We start from the raw sequence: 25,224 nt of genomic DNA on the forward strand, positions 1-25,224 counted from the left end.
CCCAGGTGGTGTAACTACACCCAGTTAGAGAGGAAGTTCCAGGATTTTGCCCCAGTGGAAATGAAGAAATTGGAATCTAGTTATAAGTCAAGACAGTCCTCAGAGGGCAACTTGCACCTGATGGCATTGCCATGTGCCAGCTGCCCTTGTTCCTCTGGGTATCAGAGGTCACACGAGTTTTGGGAGTTGTTATGAAAGATGCCTTTGTCAGTTGTGTGGTACATCTTGCAAAATGGTCCATACTTTTGCCACAGTGTGCAGATGGTGTGGTCCATGGATGGTTAAGATCATGAACAGAATGTTAAATCAGCAAGCTACTTTGTCCTGCATGCTGACAAGTGTTGTTGGAGCTGCACTCATCCAATCAAGTGGAGAGTATTCCATTAGCCTCCTGACCTGTGCCTTGCAGGTTGTGGAAAGGGTTTGGAGAGTTTGGGGGGAGAATCATTCACAAAAATCCCCAAACTGTTTTTGTAACCACAGTATTTATGTGGCTGCTTCAAATATGTTTCTGGCCCATGGTGCCTCCCCCACCCCGGGTGTGGAATTCAATGATGATAGGCATTTTTTCTTAGAATCATTGAATTTACAGTACAGAAGGAGGCCATTTGGTCCATTGAGCCTGTGCCAACAACAATCCCACTCAGGCCCTATCCCTATAACCCCACGTACTTACCCTCCAAATCCCCCTGACACTAAGGGACAATTTAATATGGCCACTGAATTTCATGGAGCGATGCTGTCAGAAAGTGTACACTCTAGGATGCACTTTGGACCTGGATTTTACTCTATATTTTCCTCTTTGAGATGACTGCAAAGCTGCTTGGTGGAGGAGATGGGTGGTGGTGGAGAGGAAGGGTGGGGATGAAGTGGTTTGCCATGAGGCTGGATTTTATGGGGGATTGGGGGGGGGTCCCTGAAGGAAGGTCATTGGCCACCAACACACCTGCAAGAGGTCCACTCTGCAGCCGTAAGCCTCAGCGTGCTGCGGGCAGCTCATGGCAACAGTGAGACTTCTCCTCCTCAATGGAAGAAGATCCCATCCTCAATGGCTGCTGGCCAATCAGCCTTGGCAGCACCAGAAGGTGGTCACTGCCAGTACTGCGAGCAGGCCCGGGAAGAAGAGATGATGGATTCTGGAGTCCTGCATTTAAACACTTGTGTTTCAAAAATCCTACCCAATTCTGTCCGCCCGCCCATATGGTGGCATAGGCAGCATATTATCCAAGTTAATTGGCTTGCTAACTAGCTCCATCAACCCTCAATTATTTATTTAAAAATGGTGGGTGGGCCACTAATTTCGCACCTAAGGTGATATGAGGGAGGCAGCTCAGGGGTAGGTGCAAAGGTAGTGGGCTTGCCACCCATCATATTTTTACATACAACACCCCCACCACCACCACTGAAAACAGGCCGGGTGGGGGGCTTGCAAATCCAGCCAACCGTATTCCAACCATCATGAGTGCAGGGCAAACTTAACAGAATCCCTACAGTGCAGAAGGAGACCGTTCGGCCCATCAATTCTGCACCGACAACACCACCACCCTGGCCCCTATCCCCATAACCCCATGTAATTCCCCTGACACTAAGGTGCAGTCCTACCCAGACCTGTTCCCCATAACCCCAAGTATTTACCCTGCTAATCCCCCTAACCTAAACATCTCGGGACATGAAGGGGCAACGTGGCACGGCCAATCCACCTAACCTACATATGAACATAAGAACATAAGAAATAGGAGCAGGAGTAGGCCATCTAGCCCTTCGAGCCTGCCCCGCCATTCAATAAGATCATGGCTGATCTGTCGTGGCTCAGTTCCACTTTCCCGCCTTCTCCCCATAACCCTTAATCCCCTTGCCTATCAAAAACTTATCAACCCACGTCTTAAATATATTTAGCGAGGCAGCCTCCACCACTTCAACGGGCAGAGAATTCCAGAGATTCACCACCCTTTGAGTGAAGAAGTTCCTCCTCAGCTCTGTTCTAAGCCGCCCCCCCTTTATCTTGAGGCTGTGCCCTCTAGTCCTACTGTCCTTTCTGAGCGGGAAGAGCCTCTCCACCTCTATCCTATCCATCCCATTCATCATCTTGTACGTCTCAATGAGATCTCCCCTCATTCTTCTAAACTCTAACGAGTACAAGCCTAGTTTATTCAGCCTCTCCTCATAGTTCAACCCCCTCAACTCCGGTATCAGCCTAGTAAACCTCCTCTGCACTCCCTCCAAGGCCAAAATATCCTTGCGTAAGTACGGCGACCAAAACTGCACACAGTACTCCAACTGCGGCCTCACCTGTGCCCTGTACAGTTGTAGCAAGACATCCCTACTTTTATATTCAATCCCCCTCGCTATGAAGGCCAGCATCCCATTCGCCTTCCTGACCACCTGCTGCACCTGCAGGCTGGGTTTTTGCGACTCATGCACAAGGACCCCGAGGTCCCTCTGCACTGTAGCCTGCTGCAGTTTTTCGCCATGTAAGTAATAGTCCTTCCTACCATTATTCCTACCAAAGTGGACAACTTCACGCTTGCACAGCTTTGGACAGTGGGAGGAAACCGGAGCACCCAGAGGAAACCCACGAAGACATAGGGAGAATGTACAAACTCCACACAGACAGTCACCCGAGACTGGAATTGAACCCGGGTCCCTGGCACTGTGAGGCAGCAGTGCTAACCGTGCCGCGCCCAATGGAATTGCTAGTCTTTACAATGTCACAAATTACAACATATTCAGGAAAGATCACATATTTCACAGGATAGATTTTCAGTTATCTTTCGCAACAGAAACATTGAATTGATGAGTTACTTCTGTGAAACTCTTATTTTCAGATCATTGTTAATTCATGGTTCATTATTTTTCAGCCACCACCATTCTATCAATGTCTATAACGTTTTACTGAAGAGGCAGTTTTAACATTCCCTCTTGACTTCTGAACTGAGTGGAAATTTGTAAATGCAGATTCAGTCTGGATTGCACAATTGTTGTCCTGTGATTCAACACAATCTCCTTTCCCTCCCATACAAAGGGCACAGAACCTCTCAAAGGAGGACCAGAACCTCGGTTTTAATTATCGCATTTTCACTGTCCTCTCCACATTTCCTGTTTCCCTGGAGACACCTTGACAACCTGATGACACAATCGTTGCATTTAAATAAACAAATAAGCTGTCCCTTAACCCTGCAGCTGTATTTGTGAAGTCCTTCCCACACAAGATAATTATTAATTGAGCAAGAACCATTAACGCTTCAGGAACTGAAGCAATGTTGACGCACGTTTAAATTTTCACATTATCTGCTCGGCTGAAATTGCCGCACGCACGGAGAGGATGACTATTGATTGGCCAGTATTGATTCTGAAAGAAAGGCAGAGAAGTTAACCTAATTCTCCCAATGGAAACACACATGATCAGGTGGAGCGTTGGTTTTACACTCCACCATTATCTACTGTTGAATTCAATGGAGACTGAGATCAAGCTGGATGTAAAACTCATTTGTACCCAATCCTGTTAAATTTCTGACTGGCAGATAACTTCTCATCTTTCTAGCCTGGAAAGCCATAGCCAAGGAGATCCATGTGGCTAGCAACCATATCCAAATTGACATCCAGCGCAGATTTCTCTTGACCCCGGATATCAGGAGGGGCATCCTGGTGCTGCTGTGTTCTGTACTGCCTCTCTCTCTTTTGCCTCCTCCTTTGCATTAGGACTCTCTAGCACATTGGTTGCACTGCTGTCTCACAGCGCCAGGGACCCAAGCTCAATTCCCAGCTTGGGTCACTGTCCATGTGGAGTTTGCACATTCTCCGCATGTCTGCATGGGTTTCCTTTGGGCGTTCCAGTTTCCTCCCATAGTCCAAAGACTTGCTGGTTAGGTGAATTGGCCATGCTAAATTCTCCCTCATTGTACCCGAACAGTTACCAGAGTATGGCGACTAGGAGATTTTCACAGTAACTTCACCGCAGTTTTGATGTAACCCTACTTGTGACTAATAAATAAACTTTAACTTTTTAAAAAGACAGCTTTTAGTTCTGGATCCATTTCTTTTTTCACTGTATCCTGATACTGTCCCTCATTGATGTCTTCAATGTTGCTCTACGGAATACAACATTGAAGACGTTACTGAGGAACAGTTCAGGATAATGAAGCTCACAATCTGTATGCATAGGGTCTGTTACAATCTTTCGTGGTTTCTGCCCTACTTGCATTGTCACTGGTGCTGCCTTGTCTTTGAGGTGCTAACACCTACATTGAGGTGACCAAGATACCATCCCAGCAACATAATATCTGAATCCCTGATTGGTATGTAAAGGTTTGAATGATTAGTGTTATCTAATCTGGCTCAGTGCTCCCGTCTCTGATCTGGCATTCTAATTATCAGTAAATTGTTGACGATTAATAACTGAATAACTTCTGGCCCATTTGGAATGCCAATTCTGGAGGGGACAGGACTGGCCTCCCTTGATGGAATAACATAAATGCTGCAACTGTACCTCCTCCCCAAATGCCAGCATTCTCAAATCTGACTTATTATTTTCACATGTATCGGGTTACAGTGAAAAGCATTGCTTCTTGCACGCTATACAGACAAAGCATACTGTTCATGGAGTACATTGGGGCGAAGGAAATAAAACGGTGCAGAATGTAGCGTTGCAGTCATAGCTTAGGGTGAAGAGAAGCTCAACTTAATATATGGTAAATCCATTCAAAAGTCTGATGGCAGCAGGGAAGAAGCTGTTCTTGAGTTGTTTGCTACATGCTCTCAGGTTTTTGAATCTTATTCCCAATGGAAGAAGGTGGAAGAGAGGATGTCCAGAGTGTGTGGGCCACTTGATTATGCTGGCTGCTTTTCCTAGACAATAGGAAGTTTAGATGGAGTCAATGGATGGGAGGCTGATTTGCATGATGGACTGGGCTACATTCATGACCTTTTGTAGTTTCTTGTGGTCTTGGTCAGAGCAGGACGATGTATTCCAATGTGCCAATGCTGATATGCAGCAAATATGATTTGAAACCATTGACTTAAGAGTACTCCAGTTGCCGAGCTGATCAATGCATTGCCTTCCAATTGCTTGCCACAGTCAAGATGGGAGAATTCTGCTCTTTGTTTTTGAGTGTTTTGATTGTTTTATTCTATTTTAGTTTTCTGTAATTTTGCCTCAGCAGCTCTCTGTTGCTTCATACTTTACAGGGTTCCTCAGCTAAATTACTTTATGGACATATCTTGCAGCTGTTTCTACCAGGGCCCTCTGACTCCCTCCCCTGACACATTGTCACTGTAGCACCATTGATATCATCTAATGCTCCACTCTGCGTCTGACAAAGAGCACAGTGGGCAAATCGATTGAGTGGCAGATGGCTTTATTAAAGCTCTGAATGCTCTAACAGGATAATGAAATACAAAAGGACTAGTTGCCTTAACGAGAATTCGCAAAAATGCTGCCTGGCTGCTTAATCAAGTCATTTCACTGTTACCTGTAAAATATTTAATACCTTCAGGAGGGGAAACCATTTTCTGAAAGGCTATATATAACCACCTGCGGATAACCCTAAGTAAAAATAATTACTACAGCAAGAATGTTGATTTAAACATCCACAAAGACACATGCCAATGGTGACAACATGACTGAAGTAATATTTTCTTCAACCACATATTAAAATAATTGCATTATCACGCAATGCTCCAAACTGAGTGTCATTATTTATAAAGTGAGGATTTTACCAGTTCCATGTCTCAATCGGCACAAATACCTTCATTTATATCCTTATGCTATATATATATATAATGTGTGTGTGTGCATATTTTGAAGATTTGCATTTCATCCCAGAAAAAAGTCACTGGGAATTTCCTAGGATTGATTTATTGGAGCGAATGAAACAGCCTCTTGGGAGCCAGTACATTCTAACCTGGTCTAAACTTCTGTAAATTTGCATTTGTGTCTTCCAGGTAACAAAAAATAAATAAACATTTCGACACACAGAAACATCTTTTGATGCACAATGGGTTTTTTTTTATTCATTCGTGGAACATGGGTGTCACCGGCTGACCAGCATTTATTACCTATCCCTAGTTCCCGAGGACAGTTGAGAGTTAATCACATTGCTGTGGCTCTGGAGTCACATTTAGGCCAGACCAGGGAAGGACAGCAGATTTCCTTGCATCAAGGACATTAGTGAACAATTGATTCATGGTCACCAGTAGATTCTTAATTCCAGATATTTTTTAATTGAATTCAAATTCTATCTCCTGCCGTGGAGGGATCTGAACGCAGCAGAGTGTTAGCTGAGTTTCTGAATTAATAGCCTAGTGCCTCCCCTTGGCAATAGCACTCTCTGATTGCAGTACAGAGTGCAAAAGTGGAGTGTAAAAGTTGAGGATTCGAAACAGAGGGGGAAGAAAGTGCTGCTGCTTACTTCCAATATCTGTGGTCGCTCATATTACAGGTAAATATTTAATTTAATCTATGACTTTAATTAGGTCAAGTAATTTGGTGTTAACGGTTCAAGGCTAAATTTATTAAATATGCAGACTAATTCATTAAATTAATTAAACAAAGCTCCATAAGATTTGGAGCTCAGGTGGTGTGCTGCACCATCAGCATGTGGACGTTTGTGGAAAGTATTGAGATCCTGTTCACATCTGCACTGAGTGCATGCATTGTGAGGGACATCTGCTCAGAGTTACTGACCTGGAGAATGAGGTGCAGAAACAGCAGGGCATCAGGCAAAGGGAAAATTACCTGGACACTTTTATTCAAGAGGCAGTCATACCCCTTAGGTTGTAAAGTAATTATATAAAGGATATTATTAAACTAGACTAGTGCAGACAAGATTTATTAGGATGCTACCGGGACTTAATGGTTTGAGTTATAAGGAGAGGTTGGATAGACTGGGACTTTTTTTCCTGGAGCGCAGGAGACTTAGGAGTGATCTTATAGAGGTCTATAAAATAATGAGGGGCACAGATCAGTTAGATGGTCAACATTTTTTCCCAAAGGTAGAGGGCATAGATTTAAGGTGAAAAGGGAGAGATACAAAAGAGTGCAGATGGGCAAATTTTTCACGCAGAGGGTGGTGAGTGTTTGGAACAAGCTGCCAGAAGTAGTAGTAGAGGCGGGTACAATTTTGTCTTTTAAAAAGCATTTTGACAGTTACATGGATAAGATAGGGATAGAGGGATTTGGGCCAAACATGGGCAATTGGTTAAAAAAAATGGAGGCATGGACAAGTTGGATCGAAGGGTCTGTTTCCATGCTGTAAACCTCTATGACTCTATGGTTCTAGTTAGTGGTCAGTGACGGGCTAGAGTCACTGCTCTGACTAGTGTGTAAGAAGACACAAGGTATGGTACTGGAGAAGCCTCTGCCTTTGCCCTTATACAACAAGAAGACATGTAGTGAAAGACAGAATGGGAACTGATATTTTCACACTTTAATAAACAGTTATTTACAGGTGCAGATACAAGAATATACTCCCTCAGGCTGAGGCTTTGGTGGCAGGTCATCCCACCATTAAACAGATGCGCAAAATGGATGCATAGGTCAAAGTCTCTGAAGTGAGATCTGGCAAAATCCTCTGACTTTGTTCACCGCTGGGATTCTCCAATGCCGCTGCCACGAATGGAGTTTTGGCTGAGTGCCAAATTCTCCATTCTCACTGGTAGCGGGGCGGGTACAGATGAGATTGGAGAATCCCGCTCATGGATTGGTAAAGTGTATGGACAACAAGGTGGCAGGAGATAGAGGATAATGTGGGGAAATGTGAGGTTGGCAAGAAGAATAGAAAAACAGATTTTTTTTAATGATTAGGAATGATTGAATGTTGGCATTCAGAGGGAATTGTGCATCCTTTTGATGGAAATACTGAAAGTTAAAATTCAGATACAACAAGCCATGAGAAAGGCAAATGCTATGTTGGTCTTCATTGCAATGGGGTTGGAGTGTCAGAGCAAGGAGTCCTTGCAGCAACTGTGCAGAGCTTTTGTGAGGTCACCTCTGGAGTGCTGTGTTCAGTTTTGGACTCTTTTCTAAGGCCAAATATCCCTCCCTTTGAGGATGTCCAGCAAAGATTTATAAATGGATTCCTGGAATAAGAAGGTTGTCTTATAAAAGATTGAGTAGAGTGGGCGTATACTCTCAGAAGCTTAAAAAAATTAAGGGTAATGTCCTTCAAACTGAAAACATTCTGAGAGGCTCTGGACAGGAAGCTGAAGTCCAAACACACTTCTGCATATAAAAACATATTTGCCGATTATACTAGCTACAATTATTGTAAAACTCAAATGCCCACAGTAACACCATTAATAGCAACGAATGTTAGTTTGTGGTTTTGAAGAAGCTTTAATGAAAGATTCATGTTTAATCCCAACGTTATACAATCCCAAGAGCAACAATATAGATCATTGTCAAGAATCAGTGAGTGATAATTACAGTCCTGCCTTTCAAATGTTTATCCAGTAAGATAGAAGGAAACAGCGTGCCATTTGGAAGGCGAGGGCTATTTCTACAGCATTTTCAACTCTGCGGTTCCCAATTATTTATATCATCTGGCCAATGGCCAAAGAAAGGTTACTTGAAATAATTTCCTGGCAGCGATGATTGTTTTCAAATTCACTATTCTCAACTGGCTGAATGTCAACCTTCCCAGCGGTTTTGCCACAGCTGTTCAGGAAAATTGGACGCGACAAGGAATGAGCTGAACACGTTTTGCCTTTAAGCTTCCCTGGCGTCGCCTTAATTGTTCCCGCAGTCACTCAGAGGGAAAGGGCAGCAGCCTATTTAAACAACCTTTACAGATGGTGCCATGTACGGAAACCAGAACGTGGCGAGCCCAGTGCAAAGAATCACACTTCCACTGCCAATGGTTGTTTCTTCTCATTTCTCAAAAATTGCCACTCAGGAATGATAATAGTATTAGAATAGTGTTGTTGTGTGAAAATGAAAACGGAGGAGTATGTAGGTGGAAGCATATTGATTTCTCTCATTTCTATCTCATTCAGACATACATCAGACAATCAAGGCATAAACCCAATTCCATTAGACAGACATAACCAATGCAGCACCTGCGCAAAGATATTTTGGCCTTGGAGGGAGTGCAGAGGAGGTTTACTAGGCTGATACCGGAGTTGAGGGGGTTGAGCTATGAGGAGAGGCTGAATAAACTGGGCTTGTACTCGTTAGAGTTTAGAAGAATGAGGGGAGATCTCATTGAGACGTACAAGATGATGAATGGGATGGATAGGATAGAGGTGGAGAGACTCTTCCTGCTCAAAAAAGACAGTAGGACTAGGGGGCACAGTCTCAAGATAAAAGGGGGGCGGTTTAGAATGGAGTTGAGGAGGAACTTCTTCACTCAAAGGGTGGTGAATCTCTGGAATTCTCTGCCCGTTGAAGTGGTGGAGGCTGCCTCGCTAAATATTTTTAAGACGCGGGTTGATGGGTTTTTGATAAGAGAGGGGATTAAGGGTTATGGGGAGAAAGCAGGAAAGTGGAACTGAGCAGCGACAGATCAGCCATGATCTTATTGAATGGCGGGGCAGGCTCGAAGAGCTAGATAGCCTACTCCTGCTCCTATTTCTTATGTTCTTATGTTCTTATTTATCTACATATAATCTAATCAACAAATGCACTGCTCTAAAATTTCAATTCACCTTCACACTGATTCTTGCATACCTTTAACAGTCTATGTTGAAGGATGTGCCTTTTAATTCCAGGACTTCATTTTTAATTGCTTTGGCATATTTTTATCTGGTATTAACAGTATAACATATCCCAATCATAAATGAAAACTTCACATCTCAGGCAATATGCAGCCTTTTAAGAAGTTTGAGATTACATATAAACTACCGCCTCTACCCAGTGCCCAGTGAAGCCCAGGGAGACAAACTTGTTTGCTAGTTTTAGTAAAAATATAAATGTGATAAATATACTAATGACTGAACATGGATACTTACAAGAGTAGAATATGATAAACGAGACCATATAGTCAAACATCAACAAAGTAGAGTCTGACATGTCTGCAATATTGCACATAGTGTGATATAGTGTAGCATGCAGTGACAAATGAGAACAAATAATGCCTTTAAATACTTGGGCCAGGATTTAAAACCCACCCCCCACTCTGTCTCCCAGGTGTTTTTTGGCAGGCAATGAAGGGGTGCAAACTACCACATTCCCTCCTGTCTTCAGTTTGGGAAAATGTCTCTACCCATGGCTCAGAAATCAAGGAAAACAAGAAAGGACACTTCTGGGAGCTGAAAATACAACACTAGAACTGTTTAAACCAGTTTATTTATTAGTGTCACAAGTAGGCTTACATTCACCAAGTAATGAAGGCACTGTGAAAATCCCCTAGTCGCCACACTCTGGTACCTGTTCGGGTACACTGAAGGAGAATTTAGCATGGTCAATGCACCTAACCAGCACGGCTTTGAACAGTAGGAGGAAACTAGAGCATCTAGAGGAAACCCACACAGACATGGGGAGAATGTGCAAACTCTACACAGACAGTGACTTGGGAATTGAACCCAGATCCCTGGCACTGTGAGGCAGCAGTGCTCACCATGCCACCCCTAATAGAATTTAGTTTGTTGCAATAGGCAGAACTGGCAGTTTTGTAAGGGACACTATCTCGAGTGAGTTTCAACATATTGTGATCAAAGCTACAAGACAAATGTGTAATAAGCTGATTACATAGAAACAGAAAATACTGGAAATACTCAGCCAGTCAGGCTACTGACATTTCTAATATCACTCCTGTCCTCCATTGAACCTATTTCTTTCCCTGTTTGCAGTTGTGTTGCTTTTTCCCTTCCTCTCATCTCTTTTTAAATGCTGATCATCTATAATATCTTTCAATTCTATCAAGGGACCACACTTGAAACCCTGCGCCTATTCTCTCCATTGATGCCCTTTTAAATATTTCTTGTTTCAGATTTCCAACATTCCCTAGTATTTTGCCGTATGGTTGCAATGTTCTATAAAACTATATTGTTCAAGGTAAAGCAGTGCCACACAAAAGACTTGGCCCCCTAATACCCTACCACCCTAGATTTAGTTTATTTTTGCTGAATGTGGCTGATATAGTGTCCATCTGTCTGCCTTGTCTTTTAGTGCCTGTATGACAAATACCTTGAAGCTAATCAGCACAGCCTCAGCCCTTTGAGCGCCACCACACTCCGTCACTACAAATAAGAAATGATTCCTTAATACATATACACTGATTAACCACTTTGACACTCTCCTAATGGCTGACTAATGGTGGACACAAATTGTCTGGGAATTATGTTCTGGCTGCTTTATGAGGAATTGCCAGACAACAGCTGTTGATTTGTATGTCTCAGAGTCTGTCAGCAGAGCGCGCTAGTCATAACTGCGTCAACACTAACATAGCATGCCTGCGATCACAGTGGCGTCATTAGCAGCCACCATATTGACTAAAATTGGGGTTAGGATACAACATTGTCAAGTGTTACCCCTGGAACCAGACTGGTTTTCCTTTGTACTGATAACACATTCTTCAACTGATGAAAACATATGGAAATTCATATTCAATGAGCTCCACAGGGGGGGTCAGTTAATGATTCCCCATGGAACTCAAGGGGATTATTACAGTTACCATCCCCGGGGGATGATCTTGTTTGAGAAGTGTTTCAGCAAAGATATTTAAAGTGCCTTTATGAAGGTTTCTGCATTAGCTTAAGTATAAGTCACTAAAAGTAGTTTCTACTGTTAGCTGGCTCGCTATAATATATTAAACTGGCCTTCATGTTAGATGTTAAACTGGCCTGTCTGCTTTTGCAGCAATTGTTAAGGATACCTTGGTTCTCTCTTTGATTCTGTCTAATGTATGTTGGTCTCTCTCACATTCCTTGACTCTCAAAAATTAGCACCTTGTACCTCCAGTGATCTCTCAGTTGTCTAGGTTAACTGCTTCCTGATGCTAAGGCTATTTACACCTGAACTTATCTAGATGTCTGCTAGTCTCATTACTGGGAAAATGACACATCTCATCAACCCCTTTGAAAGTTGGCTACTGTTGTCGCCCAGGCATATTTTTTAAAGTTTATTTAATAGTCACAAGTAAGGCTTACATTAACATTACAATGAAATTACTGTGAAATTCCCCTACTACCCTGTTGCTGGTAGATTACATCCTATCATTCCCTTTGTTAATTTGGCTCCTGTTGTTACCAGGCAAATCCATGACAATGTGGTGTGGGTACTTCCATAGTGCTGTTAGGGAAGGAATTCCAGGACTTTGACCCAGAAACAGTGAAGAAACACCAATATATTTCAGAGTCAGAATGAAATATATGGTAGTGGGTGTGAGTTTGGAAGGTGCTGTCTAAGGTGGTTTGGTGTATTTTTGCAGTGCATTTTGTGGACGGTACACAATGCTGCCACTGTGCATCAGTAGTGGAAGGAGTGAATGTTTGTGGATAGGATTCCAATCAAGCGGGCAGTTTTGTCCTTAATGATGTTAAGCTTCTTGAACTGCTTTCATCTAGGCAAGTGGAGAATACTACATCACACTCCAGGCTTGTGCCTTGTAATTAGTGGACAGACTTTGGGAAGTCGGGGACTGAGTGATGATGTGTTGGCATTGTGGCATTTTCACTGGGTTAGTAATCCAGAAACCATGCTCTGAGGCTCCGGGTTCAAATCCCACCATGGCAGATGGTGAAATTTGAATTTAATAAACATCAAGAATAAAAACCCACTCAGCTCACTAATGTCCTTACCCGGCCTGTTCAATATTTGACTCCAGATACACAGCAATCTGGTTGACCTTTAAATGCCCACTGGCAGATTCTCACAAGCCTTTTGGTTCAAGGGCATTTAAGGATGGGCAATAAATGTTGGCCCCGTCAACAATGCTCACATCCCATGAATGAATTCTTAAAAACTCATACTATCAGATAGAGGAGAAATCAAATTAATTCCAAAAGCAGAATTAATTCAAATAGTGAAAAATATAATCTCCCCTTATGTTTTCAAATGATCTGCAATTATTGCTGACAACCAGTGCACTATAATGTTTATCCCTACTTCCTTTTCCAACAAACTGTATTATCATCAACTACTGAAACAGGATTACTTGATTTATTGGATCTGCCCCAAAGTTTGCTATTACCAGCTGATTTAAGATTTGCTTTGTGTGTAATAGAGAATAATATTCAGTATGTGGATAAGAATCATCATGTAAGTTTGTTGTCAGCGACTCCAATATTGTCATCTAACATCACCAAAGGAGACTGAAAGAACATTATTGAATCAATAAGTTATATCTGAACGGATCTGCAAGCCCATGTATCTCACACTACTACTGGCCCCTATAAGCATTTTAAGTTTACACCTGATGTTTACAGACAAGCATGAGATAAACCTCTTACTCATTCTTATTAAGGTGGCAAGATGGTTAGCACAGTGCCAGGGACCCTGGTTTCATTCCTGACTTGGGTCACTGTCTACGCAGAGTCTGCGAATTCTCCCCGTATCTGCATGGGTTTTCTCTGGGTGCTCCAGTTTCTCCCACAATCCCAAGACATGTTGGTTAGGTGTATTGGCCATGCTAAATTCTCCCACAGTGTATCCGAAGAGGCACCGGAGTGTGGCAACTAGGGGATTTTTATAGCAACTTCATTGCAGTGTCAATGTAAGCCTACTTATGGCACTAATAAATAAACTTAAACTTAAGATAGTGGAATGCTCATTTACCATAACTATCTCTTTCTGACATATTAATACAGTGGATAGTCCTTAGAGGCTGGTGCAGATCCATTTAAGTACTTTGTAATCAAATTAAAACTGTATACTTCCCAGCATAATGTTGGAATGCATTTGTTCTCCAACATGACCATTCAGTGCCGTATGATTTCTTCACAATGTACTGGTCATCTAGAGTGCCAGCATTGCCTTGTAACAGCATAAATTCATAAATCCATAAAATATAGCAAATTAGGCCATTCGGCTCATCAAATCCATTCGATCATGGCTGATATGCTCCTCATCCCTATTTCCTACGCTCTCTCCATACCCTTCAGCCCATTACCAATTAAAAATCTGTCTGACTCCTCCTTAAATTTATACACTGTTCCAGCATCCACTGCACTTTGGAGTAGCGAATTCCACAGATTCACAACCTTTTAGGAGAATTAACTTTTCCTCTACTGTTTTAAATTTGCTACCCCTTATCCTAAGATGATGACTTCTTGTACCAGAATGCCTCACAAGAGGAAGCATCTGTTGCTCATCTACTTTATCCATACCTTTTATCCTCTTGTATACCACAGTTTGATCTCCCCGTATTCTTCTAAATTCCAAAGAGTATAGGCCTCACTATTCAATCTCTCTTCATACAACAAACCCCTCATCTCTCAAATCAATTTAGTGAAGCTCCTCTGAACTGCCTCCAATGCCACTGCATCTTTTACATTGTAGTAATTATCTCATCCTGCTCTGCCCAAGACTGCAAGGAACTACAAAAGGTTGTGAATGTAGACTAATCCATCACGCAAACCATCCTCCCATCCACTGGTTCTGTCTACACTTCCCGCTGCCTCGGCAAAGCAGCCAGCAGAATTAAGGACCCCACGTACCTCAAACATTCTCTCTTCCACCTTCTTCCTTTGGAAAAAAGATACAAAAGTCTGAGGTCACGTACCAACCAACTCAAGAACAGCTTCTTCACTGCTGCCATTGGACTTTTGAATGGACCTGCCTTGCATTAAGTTGATCTTTCTCTACATCCTAGCTATGACTGTAACACTACATTCTGCACTCTCTCCTTTTCTTCTCTAAGAATGTATGTTTTGTCTGTATAATACACATGAAACATTACTTTTCACTGTATGTTACATGTGACAATAATAAATCAAATCAAAAATCAAAAAATTTCGTCAAATAAACTGACAAAAAATGTGCACAATATTCCAGGTGTGGCCTCACCAATGCCTTGTGTAGTTGCAACAATACTTATTTTCCTTTATATTCAATTCTTTTGCATTGTAGTAATTATCTCAAAGAATGCCATTAAGTCTGGATTTTCACATCAAATGGGTTTTATTTTATGACCAGGACCTCACCCTGAGTCGAAAAGGCCAAAATTATATTTTTATCTTGTGACACTGTTTGCTTGATGTTTTATGCAAGATACAAAATACACCAACACATCGTTCAAATTGTTAGCTAGGAAAATATTCAAACGGAACTATTAAGTAACTTGAATCCTCATTTTATGTGACAAAACAAGTTAAAATTGGTGAGGCATCAAATAACCAAAAAAATTATACTGCTTTTTTTTCCCCTAGCTATTTCTGATTTTAGCTTGTTTCTGATACAGAATGAGGATTTAGTTATTGAACAATTTTGTTCAAGTGGCTAATAGACACAAATGCATTTGAAATGAGATAATACAGCAGCATCAGAGATAAAAAAAGTATGATAATCAGTGATTTTCTTCAATTAATATATTTTTTCACTGATGTCACTGTTTAAATCACTGCATACAGAAAGTCCCACTGTGCCGCTGAGATGCAGCAGAAAAGCAAGCAGTGAAGCAATGAGTCAGCAGTCACATTACTTCATTTTATCAATGGGTCATAGAACCTTTACATCAATTCATAACGCCCACTGCAAAACAATGGTATCTTACAGTTGTTACATGTTTTTCTTAAATGTACTAGGACTTTTATCTGGTATAAAATAGTACCTGAGTATGCTCATCACGTAGCCAGTTACTGAAAGGATTCCATAGTGACTTACTTTCACATGTATCAAGATGTCCCATAGTTTGAAGTCTATCACTGTGTGAAGCACGTTTCTGATTAAAGGGAAGCTGCTTTCAAGGAAATAAAGACTTGGCAAATTTTGGATTGGAGGGCAAGAAATCAGAAAGTCATTTTGATAGATTGACCACATATGAAGTCACAGTAATGATTTTTATAAACATTCTCTGCTTAGGGATTAAGTGCTTGCAACAAACATTTTTGCATTATAAAATAAAAGGTATACATCAAAAGGGAGCAGGTGCAGAGGAACCTGAAAATATATAGTATTAATCATTGAAGGTAGCAGAGTAGGTTGAGAAAGCAGTTAATTAGGTGTGCGGGATCCTGGATTTTCTAAATAGGGCACGGATTACAAAAACAAGCAAGTTATGATAAACCAGTGTACAATTCTGGTTCAGCCTCAACTGGAGCTCTTTTTCCAATCCTGTACACGATTTAGGGAAAGATGAGAAGGCATTGGAGTGTGCACGAGTAAGATTCACAAGAATGGTTCAAGGATTGAGAAACTTCAGTTATAATGATAAATTGGCAAAACTAGGGCTCTTCTCCTTGGGGAGGAGAAGATAAAGCGAAGATTTGATTGAGGTGTTCAAAATCGTCTGGGGTGTGGATAGAGTTGACAAGAAGGAATTGCTCCCTTTGGCAGAAGGGTCAAGAACCGGAGGATACCGATTTAAGGTGTTTTGCAAAAGAAGCAATCTTGAAATGAGGAAGAGCTTTTTTACGCCATCTGTGGCTCGGACCTGCAATGCTCTGCCTGAGAATATGGTGAAGGCGGATGTAGTCAAGGTAAAGAGAACTGGGTGATTGATTGAAGCAACAAGATTTTCAGAGCTACAGGGTAAAGGTAGGTGAGTGACTAGGTAAGTTGCTCTTCCAAAGAGCTGCCACAGACATGAAGGGCCAAATGGCTTCCTTCTATGTTGCAACCATTCTAAAGTTAACTTATTAGCCACAAATCAGGTTTACATTAACAGTGTAAATGAAGTTACTCTGAAATTCCCCTAGTCGCCACACTCTGGCACCTCTTTGGATCAATGCACCTAACCAGCACATCTTTCAGAACGTGGGAGGAAACCGGAGCATCCAGAGGAAACCCACGCAGACACAGGGAAGATATGCAAACTCCACAAAGACAGTGACCCAAGCCAGGAATCAAACCTGGGACCCTAGCGCTACGAGGCAGCAGTGCTAACCGCTGTGCCACCATGCCGTCCCATAGAATCCTATGGTTCTATAGACAAACCATGCTGAATATCAGCTGATGTTTCGAGTCCAGATGACCCTTTGTCAAAGCTTTAACTTTTCAAAGCTTTGACAAAGGATCATCTGGACTCAAAACTCTAAGTGCTGGCACAGTTCCTTTCCCTCCTTACAGATGCTGCCGGACCTGTTGAGATTTTCCAACATTTTGTCTGTTGGTTTCAGGTTCCAGCATCCGCAGTAATTTGCTTTTATGTTGAATGTCACAAGGATTTCATGGACAATGCAATAAAATCTATCTAGTGCTGATTGAAAACATCTAGAAAGCCTATTTTCAACATATATGATGGTACAGCACTGACTGCTACATCTAATTATATCTTGCCCTGATAGGATTAGAAATAGTCACTGTTAGAGGCACCAGCAATTTCCTATGATTTCATCACTTTCAAGCTATTCGTGGAATCAGTTATCAACCTCCCACTTTTAATAAAGTGACAAGTAAAATAGGGTGAGGGACATGAGGGGTGTGGTGAACTGGCTGATTAGGAGTTAAATCTGGAAAATATTTGGAAGCCTAAATATATGTTACATGTAATGGGCACAGGAAATTCAATGGAAATAGTGGAATAAGATTTCAATTTTCTCCGCAGGCCATAATCAGATCTCATCTGTTGAGCTTTGAGAATCTGAGATATTGCCTATCAGTTACTGTCAGAGTGGAGGGTACTGTATTCTTTTCATTAGTTCATCAATTTTTTTCTGTTACCATGCACCTGCTGCCATGATCCCCTGGAAAATTATATCTGGCGCGTACTTTACAATTGTACTAGATATGCTTATGAAACTTCCTTATAGCACTATCATTATTCAGATCAGTTTGAAACTTAGACTAAAAGCTTCTGCTGATTAATATCAAGACTGTCAGTGGTAAGAGTGCACTGAAAGCATCTTCACTATAAGAACATGGATACGTTTTTGCATTATTGCAATACTGAACAAAGACAAAAACAGAATTGGTTTAAACAGTATTTTGCAAATCCTGTCGTTTCCGCAACATTATTGGTAACATTGAAGAAGGATGAATTTCAGGGCCAAAGACATTATACTGTAAAGATAGACATATATAGGTTGTTCAGTAAATAAGCTAGGTGAATAATATTGAGATGACAAGGTTGCCAACATTCAGACACATCAGGCTTTTCATTACCATATGAAGTAATGTAAGAGAGGAGATTGCTACAAAGACAATGGAACCAATTTTCTTGCTTTGCCTGCCAGGCGAATTGTAGTGGGCAAAGAGTGGAAAGATCCACTGACCTTGGGTGGGATTTTCTGATTTTGGGATGAGTGCAGCTGGAAAATCCTGGCACATAGAAACATAGAAGATAGTAGCAGGAGGAGGTCATTTGGCCCTTCAAGCCTACTCTGTCATTCATCACGATCATGGCTGATTATCCACCTCAATAGCCCAATCCTGTTTTCTCCCTTAACCTTTGATCCCATTTGCCCCAAGTGCTATGTCCAGCCACCTCTTGAATGCATTCAATGTTTTATTATTAACTACTTCCTGTGGTAATGAATTCCACAGACTCACCACTCTTTGGGTGAAGAAATGTCCCCTCACCTCCGTCTTAAATGGTCTACCCTGAATCCTCAGACTGTGACCCTTGGTTCTGGACTCTCCCACCATCAGGAACATCCTTCCTGCATCCATCCTGTCTAGACCTGTTAGAACTCTATAAGTCTGTATGAGATCCCCCTCATTTGTCTGAACTCCAGCGAAAACAATCCCAACCTAGTTACTCTCCTCATACATCAGTCCCACCATCCCTGGAATCAGCTTAACAAACCTTTGCTGCAGTCCCTTGAGAGCAAGAGCATTCTTTCTCAGGAAAGGAAACCAAAACTGCACACAAAGGCCTCACAAAGGCCCTGTATAATTTCAGCAACACATCACTGCTCCTGTACTCGAAACCTCATGGCTTGCTATAAAGCGTGAACAAAGCCATGAGTCAGGAAAAGCAATGAGAGGAAGTCACAGTGTGGGATGAAAATACATGAGCCCCCGATCCCCATTTGGAAAGCTGTAAAAAGAAAACAGATAATGGTGGTGAGGAAGTGCCCTTGGTTTATGACAGTGTAATGCCGAGCATTTGCTTAGTTCATGGCAGTTATCCAATTTCTTAGGATTTGGTGAAATCTCTTGGACATTTTGGAAAGCCTGTTGCTTTGGAGGACACATGTTCATTTTCTGGTCATGGAAAGGTACATATGTGTCCAAGATACTATCATATTGAGCTTTCGCAAAGGGTCATCTGGACTTGAAACGTCAGCTCTTTTCTCTCCTTACAGACACTGCCAGACCTGCTGAGATTTTCCAGCATTTTCTCTTTTGGTTTCAGATTCCAGTATCTGAGTAATTTGCTTTTATTTTGCTATGATGATATTGACTTGAGGAGTGAGCAAAGATATATCCATATTTCCATTTGGCTAAATCAGAAGGGTCCATTTCAAACATAATTTGTACTGATAGGAACAGTTTCCTTCAATGTCTTATGTCTGGGCATCTCATATTTTGAATACCTCAATTAAATTTCTTACCCTACTATTCTCCAAGGAGAACAGATTCTCCAATTGTAATAAGTCTCCGGAAGCAGAAGTCCCTTGACCAAAATCCCTATATTTACAATTCCAACAGCAGTACAAAGAGTGCTATCAATCAGCAGTCTACCCTTGGGAGCGCCAGAGGAACTGACACTCCCAGTTAAATACAAGGAAAAGGGTCCTTGATTGGCCCATCAATTGATTCCTTAATCAGGGAGTTCATATTCCAACAGGCCAACCTCAATAACCTGATTGAAGTAATTACACCAATCTGTCCATGTAACTGAAGTCCGTCATCCCTGGAACTATTCTTGTGGTTCTATTCTGCACTCCCTCTAACATCTTCACATCCTAATGAGGTGTCGGACAGACTAGGCAGAGAGTGAAACATTTCCCATTAGTGGAAGGATCGACAATCAGAAGATACTGATTTAAGGTGATTGGCAAAGAAGCAATGGCGATATGAGCAAAAATCATTTTACACACAATGAGTGGTTAGGAATGCATCACCTGAAAATATAGTGGAAGCAGATTCAATCGGGGCTTTCAAAGAGAATCGTTTCATTATCTGACTAGGAAAATGTTTCAGGGCTACTGGGAAAAGATGGGGGAATGGCATGAGGTGAATTCCTCTTGCAGAGAGCTGGCACAAACAGGATGGGGCTGAATGGCATCCAAATGAATATAAAAAAGATGCTGTGGGTAAATGCCTGAGATAAGAGGTACTGCTCAATTAGAATCCAAAGTGAGGTGTTTTCAAATCAATATAAAATGGCTCCTGCTGGGTTTCCCATCCAATCAGGCTACAACTCCAATAAGTATTGCCACAGCAAGAAAAAAGGGGAAAAATAAAACGAATGCAATGATGACATTTTCTTCTTCCACTGTAACAATTAAGAGAGCAAGATTACAGAGGTAAAATCTGCCTTGGATGGACACACAAAACAAACAGTATTGCTTCCTGTACCTGCCCTAAGCCACCCCAATATTCAGGGCACGCAACTGGCACCAGATGTGATACCACCCATTCTATGCCCCAGTCCAAGTCAATTTTCACCCCATATATCTTGTAACTCTCTTTCAATAATACGTTCCTGAAGGAAATATTTTTACATCCATTTTGTCAAACAACATTTTCCTCAGGGCTCATGATATTCCCTTTCTCAATCTTACTTGTTGCTAAGCAGCAGCTTAAAGTCATGTTGTTAGGGAGGCTCTCAACTTCAGAATTAAAAGCAACAGAGTAAAAGCAGGGAATCAAAGCGTGACTCTTTCTTATGCAGCTACAAGATGAAATATTTTTGCGACATTTCATTTTTCATCGCATTTTTAATAAACAAGAGTTCTCGGAACTTGGGTGTTTTGCTTCTTGTAATGAGCTGTTTGTTTTAGTGATTGATCCTTAATCTATCATAGTAAGTAACAGGAAAAGTCACAAGCCAAGATCCAGTAACCCTATCACAGAAAATTTAAATTTAGCTCATCTATTTAATGTTGCTTGCCATCTGTACAAATTAAACTGTAAATCAGAAACTCATAGTGGATTAAAATAATTTTCAACCAATTTCTACTTTATATTATGGCGCTGTAAACAAGATATTTATTCACTTAATACTTTATGGCATATATGCTGCAGATTGTTTTAGCATTAAATTAGCTGTAACCGTGTAACTTCATGCCCACAATTGGCATTTCAATGGAAAGTTCAAGTATGTCTAAAACTCCAGGGCATGGGTTTAAGGTGAGAAGGGAAAAATACAACAGTGTCTAGAGAGGTAATTTTTTTCACACAGAGGGTGGTGAGTGTCTGGAATAAGCTTCCAGAGGTAGTAGTAGGGGCAAGTACAATTTTGTCTTTTAAAAAGCATTTAGACAGTTACATAGAAAAGATGGATGTAGAGGGATATGGACCAAATGCGGGCTATTGGGACTAGCTTTGGGGTTTAAAAAAAGGGTGGCATGGACAAGGTGGGCTGAAGGGCCTGTTTCCATGCTGTAAAACTCTATGACTATGTTTGAGAAATATTAAATGACATACCTTTCTTAACAGCTGTTATTCCCATTGAAGGTTGTCCCAGTGGTGCTTTTTTCTCCCACTTTCCTTCATCCATGTGAAAGATGTCCACTGATCCTAAAGGGCTCTGCTCCTCATTCATGCCGCCAATAATAAGGATTTGCTTGTTCAGAATGACTGCTGCTGCCCCAGCTCGAGGAATGGGCATGGAGGGTAGCCCCGTCCACTTCTGGCTCACAATGTCCAACATCTCAACTTTGTCCAGGGGCAAACCTGTATCACTGCAGCCCCCAAGAACAAACAACTGCCTATCTTGATACACTGGAGTGCAGTACACACGCTTGGTAGGCATGGGAGGGAAACTTTCCCAGTACATGGACTTTACACTGCTCACTGCCATACCTCGAGTCCCAGCGATAAACTGTTCTCGCTGAACCTCCGCAGAACATGAGATTCCTTCACTCAGATATTCCAGAGCATGGAAAAGCTCATCGCCGAAACATGTCAGGAAATAACTAACTGGAAAGAGGATTGCGATCACTGGAATTCCACAGAGATGAATTAAAAATACCTAGAATGCATTCTATTGTGAGCGCCGCAAAGTTTCACAAAGTCGACTTTTTAACACTGTTTCATCTGGGAGTCCAAGGGCTAAATGAGCAAACGAATGACTTGAGAAGGAAGGGAGAGCACGATGGGGTAATCTGCATTCCAGAACAGGGTACCATCTCACATTCTTCGTAGGCAAGTATGGAATAAACCTTTACTGAAAGGAATAAAAGCACACATCAGTCAATGTTTCCTTATCTTAGCAAACATTTCTCTCCTTTGAGAAAAATCAATTGTTTTCAGTATCTATGTCAACATATAGAATCTGTTTTTGGCTTATACATCAATACACATCCATAATTCTAGTATATTCCATAATCTTAAGGATTTAGGACAGAAGTCAACACCTATAATCTCATGATAATTAATAATGCCTAAATCCGTATCTCCAACAGAACATTTAAATCTTTTGTATAGTTGGTCATTTAAGATTACAGATTCAGATATTTACACAATTACTGAAGGATATTTTACCCACAATTTTCCTTTGAGTACACATAACCATTTCTGATACAAGGTCATTGGCCTGAAACATTGCTGTGGTATTAATACTGAAGCGAGGATAGTGCCTAGCCAGGAGGGTGAAATTTTGCAAATTTGGCAAGGCCAGGAATGTGAAGGTCCTGTTGATCTGAGTGGCAAGGCAGACAGCAACAGTAACGTAATGGAGGCCATCTTCAGCTGAGGGCTATTCCCTCATTCAAAGCCACTCCATTCTCCATCGAGGCACCTGGCATCATGAAGAGGGGGCCTACTGAGATCCAGTCCACTGCCCTTGCTGCCAAACATCTCCCCACCCTCCCCTAACCACCCCACCCTCCCAACAATCCCCCGCTCCCCCACAACCCTCTCCCACCATCATTTACCTGTAAAAGGACCCATTGGCAATCCATAGCCTTGGGTAGGTGCAGTATTAGCAATAACCAACCATATGGCACTGCTGAGCAACAAAGCTGGCCTCTGATTGGTTGGTAGCTCTTGGTGGGTGGAACGTCTGTCGCAGGTCTTTGATCCCCTGCTGCCCATTTAAGTGCCTGATTGACAATTACTTCAGCACGCCTTCCTGAGAAGAGGCAAAATGGGTTCTCACCAGCTCTCCAACCAGTGGGCCAGGCCCTGTTCCCTCCTTTTAATACCACCTAATGTGTGGTTCAAGATGGCTGCTGATGACAACAAGCTCTGCTTCACTACCACGTCTCTCAATCCTTTCACTATCAGGCTGCTTGTCTGACATCGCAGACTGGATAAACAGAAATATCTTCCAATACTGAAAAGATTGAAGCACTGGCTAAAATCTTCTGTCCTCATTCGTTGTTGGGATTCCCCAGTGCTGTTGCAACTGAGCTGGGATGCCAAATTTTCAGTTCTGGGCACAGTGACATTGGAGAATTCCACTCATTGTCTTTGATTCCCATCACAAGCTGGCCTCGTCTTTCTTCCTGAGATTGAATTTTACAGCTTTGATGACATCTCTGGCTCTGAAGTAATTTCATCACATCATCACTAAGATCACCTATTTCCAGCTCTGTGACATGGCTTAGCTCATTGCCTGTATCTTAGCTCAGGTGCTGGTGAAATTTAATGCCTTTACAAACTCTAAACCAATGCACTTCTGATTAGACCTGAACAGGTGCCTGACTGTGGTGCCTAGGGGATTTTCAAATTAACTGTATTGCAGCGTTAATGTAAGCCTACTTGTGACACTAATAAACAAACTTAATGATCTCCCATCTTCCAACCTCTATATGCATGAATCCATTCACCCTATCACCCCTGCACTCGCTGACCTACAGACAACTCAGTTTTAAAATTCTTATCCTTGTTTTCAAATTCCTCCATGTCCTCACATACTCCTAACTCTGAAACCTTCTCCAGTTTTACAATCTGTGGCTCAGCTGATCATGTCTCCAAATTAGGAGGCTATAGGTTCAAGACGTGCATCAGAGACTGGAGCACAATGTTCTGGTCTGACACTAGCATGCAGTACTGAGGGGTGGCAGTGGGGCCTTGTCTGCTCTCTCAGGTAAACATCAAATATCCCTTGGCCCCATTTTGAAGAGCAGTCAGTGTCCTAGCCAATATCCATTCTTAAATTAATTTCAGATTACTTGGTCATTATCACATTACTGTCTGTGGGAGCTTACTGTGCACAAACCGGTTGCTATGTTTCCTGTGTTACAGCAGTGACCATACTGCAAAACCAATTTAATGGCCAGAAAGGGTTTTGGAACATTCTTAAGTTGTGAAAGGTGCTATATAAATACAATTCTTTCTTTACTTAAGAAATCTCCGCACTCTTCCAATTCAGGCCTCTTATACATTTCATACTTAAATTACTCTGGTGCCAGTGGATGTGGCTTTAAACCCTGGAATTGCCCTTAAACATGTCTCTCTCTTTACCTCTGTTGCCTGCTTAAAGCCTTACCTCTTTGGTCAAACTTTTGATCACCTTACGTGGTTCAGTGTCAGGTTTTGTTCAATAATACTCCTATAAAGCACCTGGCAGAATTTTATAATGTTAAATGTTTTGGAGTGATCTCTGGCACTGAGAAAGAAGTTCCAGGAGTCAATCAGAAGGGGTGAGGGAGGTTGGCTAGATGTGATGGCTGGAGTTGGGGCTGGTGGAAATCAAAAGTTTCCTTGAGAATTCTGGACTTAGGCTATGGGGGATGGGTCACAGCTGGAAGGCCTGCTCCTCCTTCTAGCCCAGTGTGCTGAAAGAGTCACTCACCTTGAGGAACCAGCAGCTCCAGCTTTGAATCAGCTGCTGACAATCACGCAGGTCAAACTCCCTTACAAACCACCACATTTAATTTGTGGCACTCATCAGGACTTTGAAATGTTAATTGAGACCATCTTTGCTTTGATTCCTGCATGTTAAAATTGAATGACGTCGGGATGGGCTTGACTTGGGACTGGGTTGCCAGATCCTGAAATTGTAAACATTCCCAACCCACTCCTTTCATTGGAGAGAGGGTTGAAATGGAAGTCATTAACTCTGTTTCTCC

The 25,224-nt window shown here is 41.9% G+C and overlaps 1 protein-coding gene across 2 annotated transcripts in view; it reads right to left on the reverse strand.

Moving 5' to 3' along the window:
* The window catches only part of klhdc8b (kelch domain containing 8B), a 91,491-nt gene that overhangs the window by 59,103 nt on the left and 7,164 nt on the right, over nt 1-25,224 (reverse strand). Inside the window, exon 2 of one of the 2 annotated variants that reach the window (XM_080181756.1) lies at nt 21,632-22,368. In XM_080181756.1, the coding sequence (XP_080037882.1) occupies nt 21,632-22,007 (376 nt within the window). In that variant the 5' untranslated portion in view covers nt 22,008-22,368. Of the gene's footprint in view, nt 1-21,631; nt 22,374-25,224 lie in introns of both variants that reach the window. The other variant, XM_080181755.1, reaches the window with a different exon arrangement.

Source organism: Carcharhinus amblyrhynchos, chromosome 3 (genome assembly GCF_965287045.1).
Source record: "Carcharhinus amblyrhynchos chromosome 3, sCarAmb.v2.hapA, whole genome shotgun sequence".
In the NCBI taxonomy this organism is placed as follows: Eukaryota; Metazoa; Chordata; class Chondrichthyes; order Carcharhiniformes; family Carcharhinidae; genus Carcharhinus; species Carcharhinus amblyrhynchos.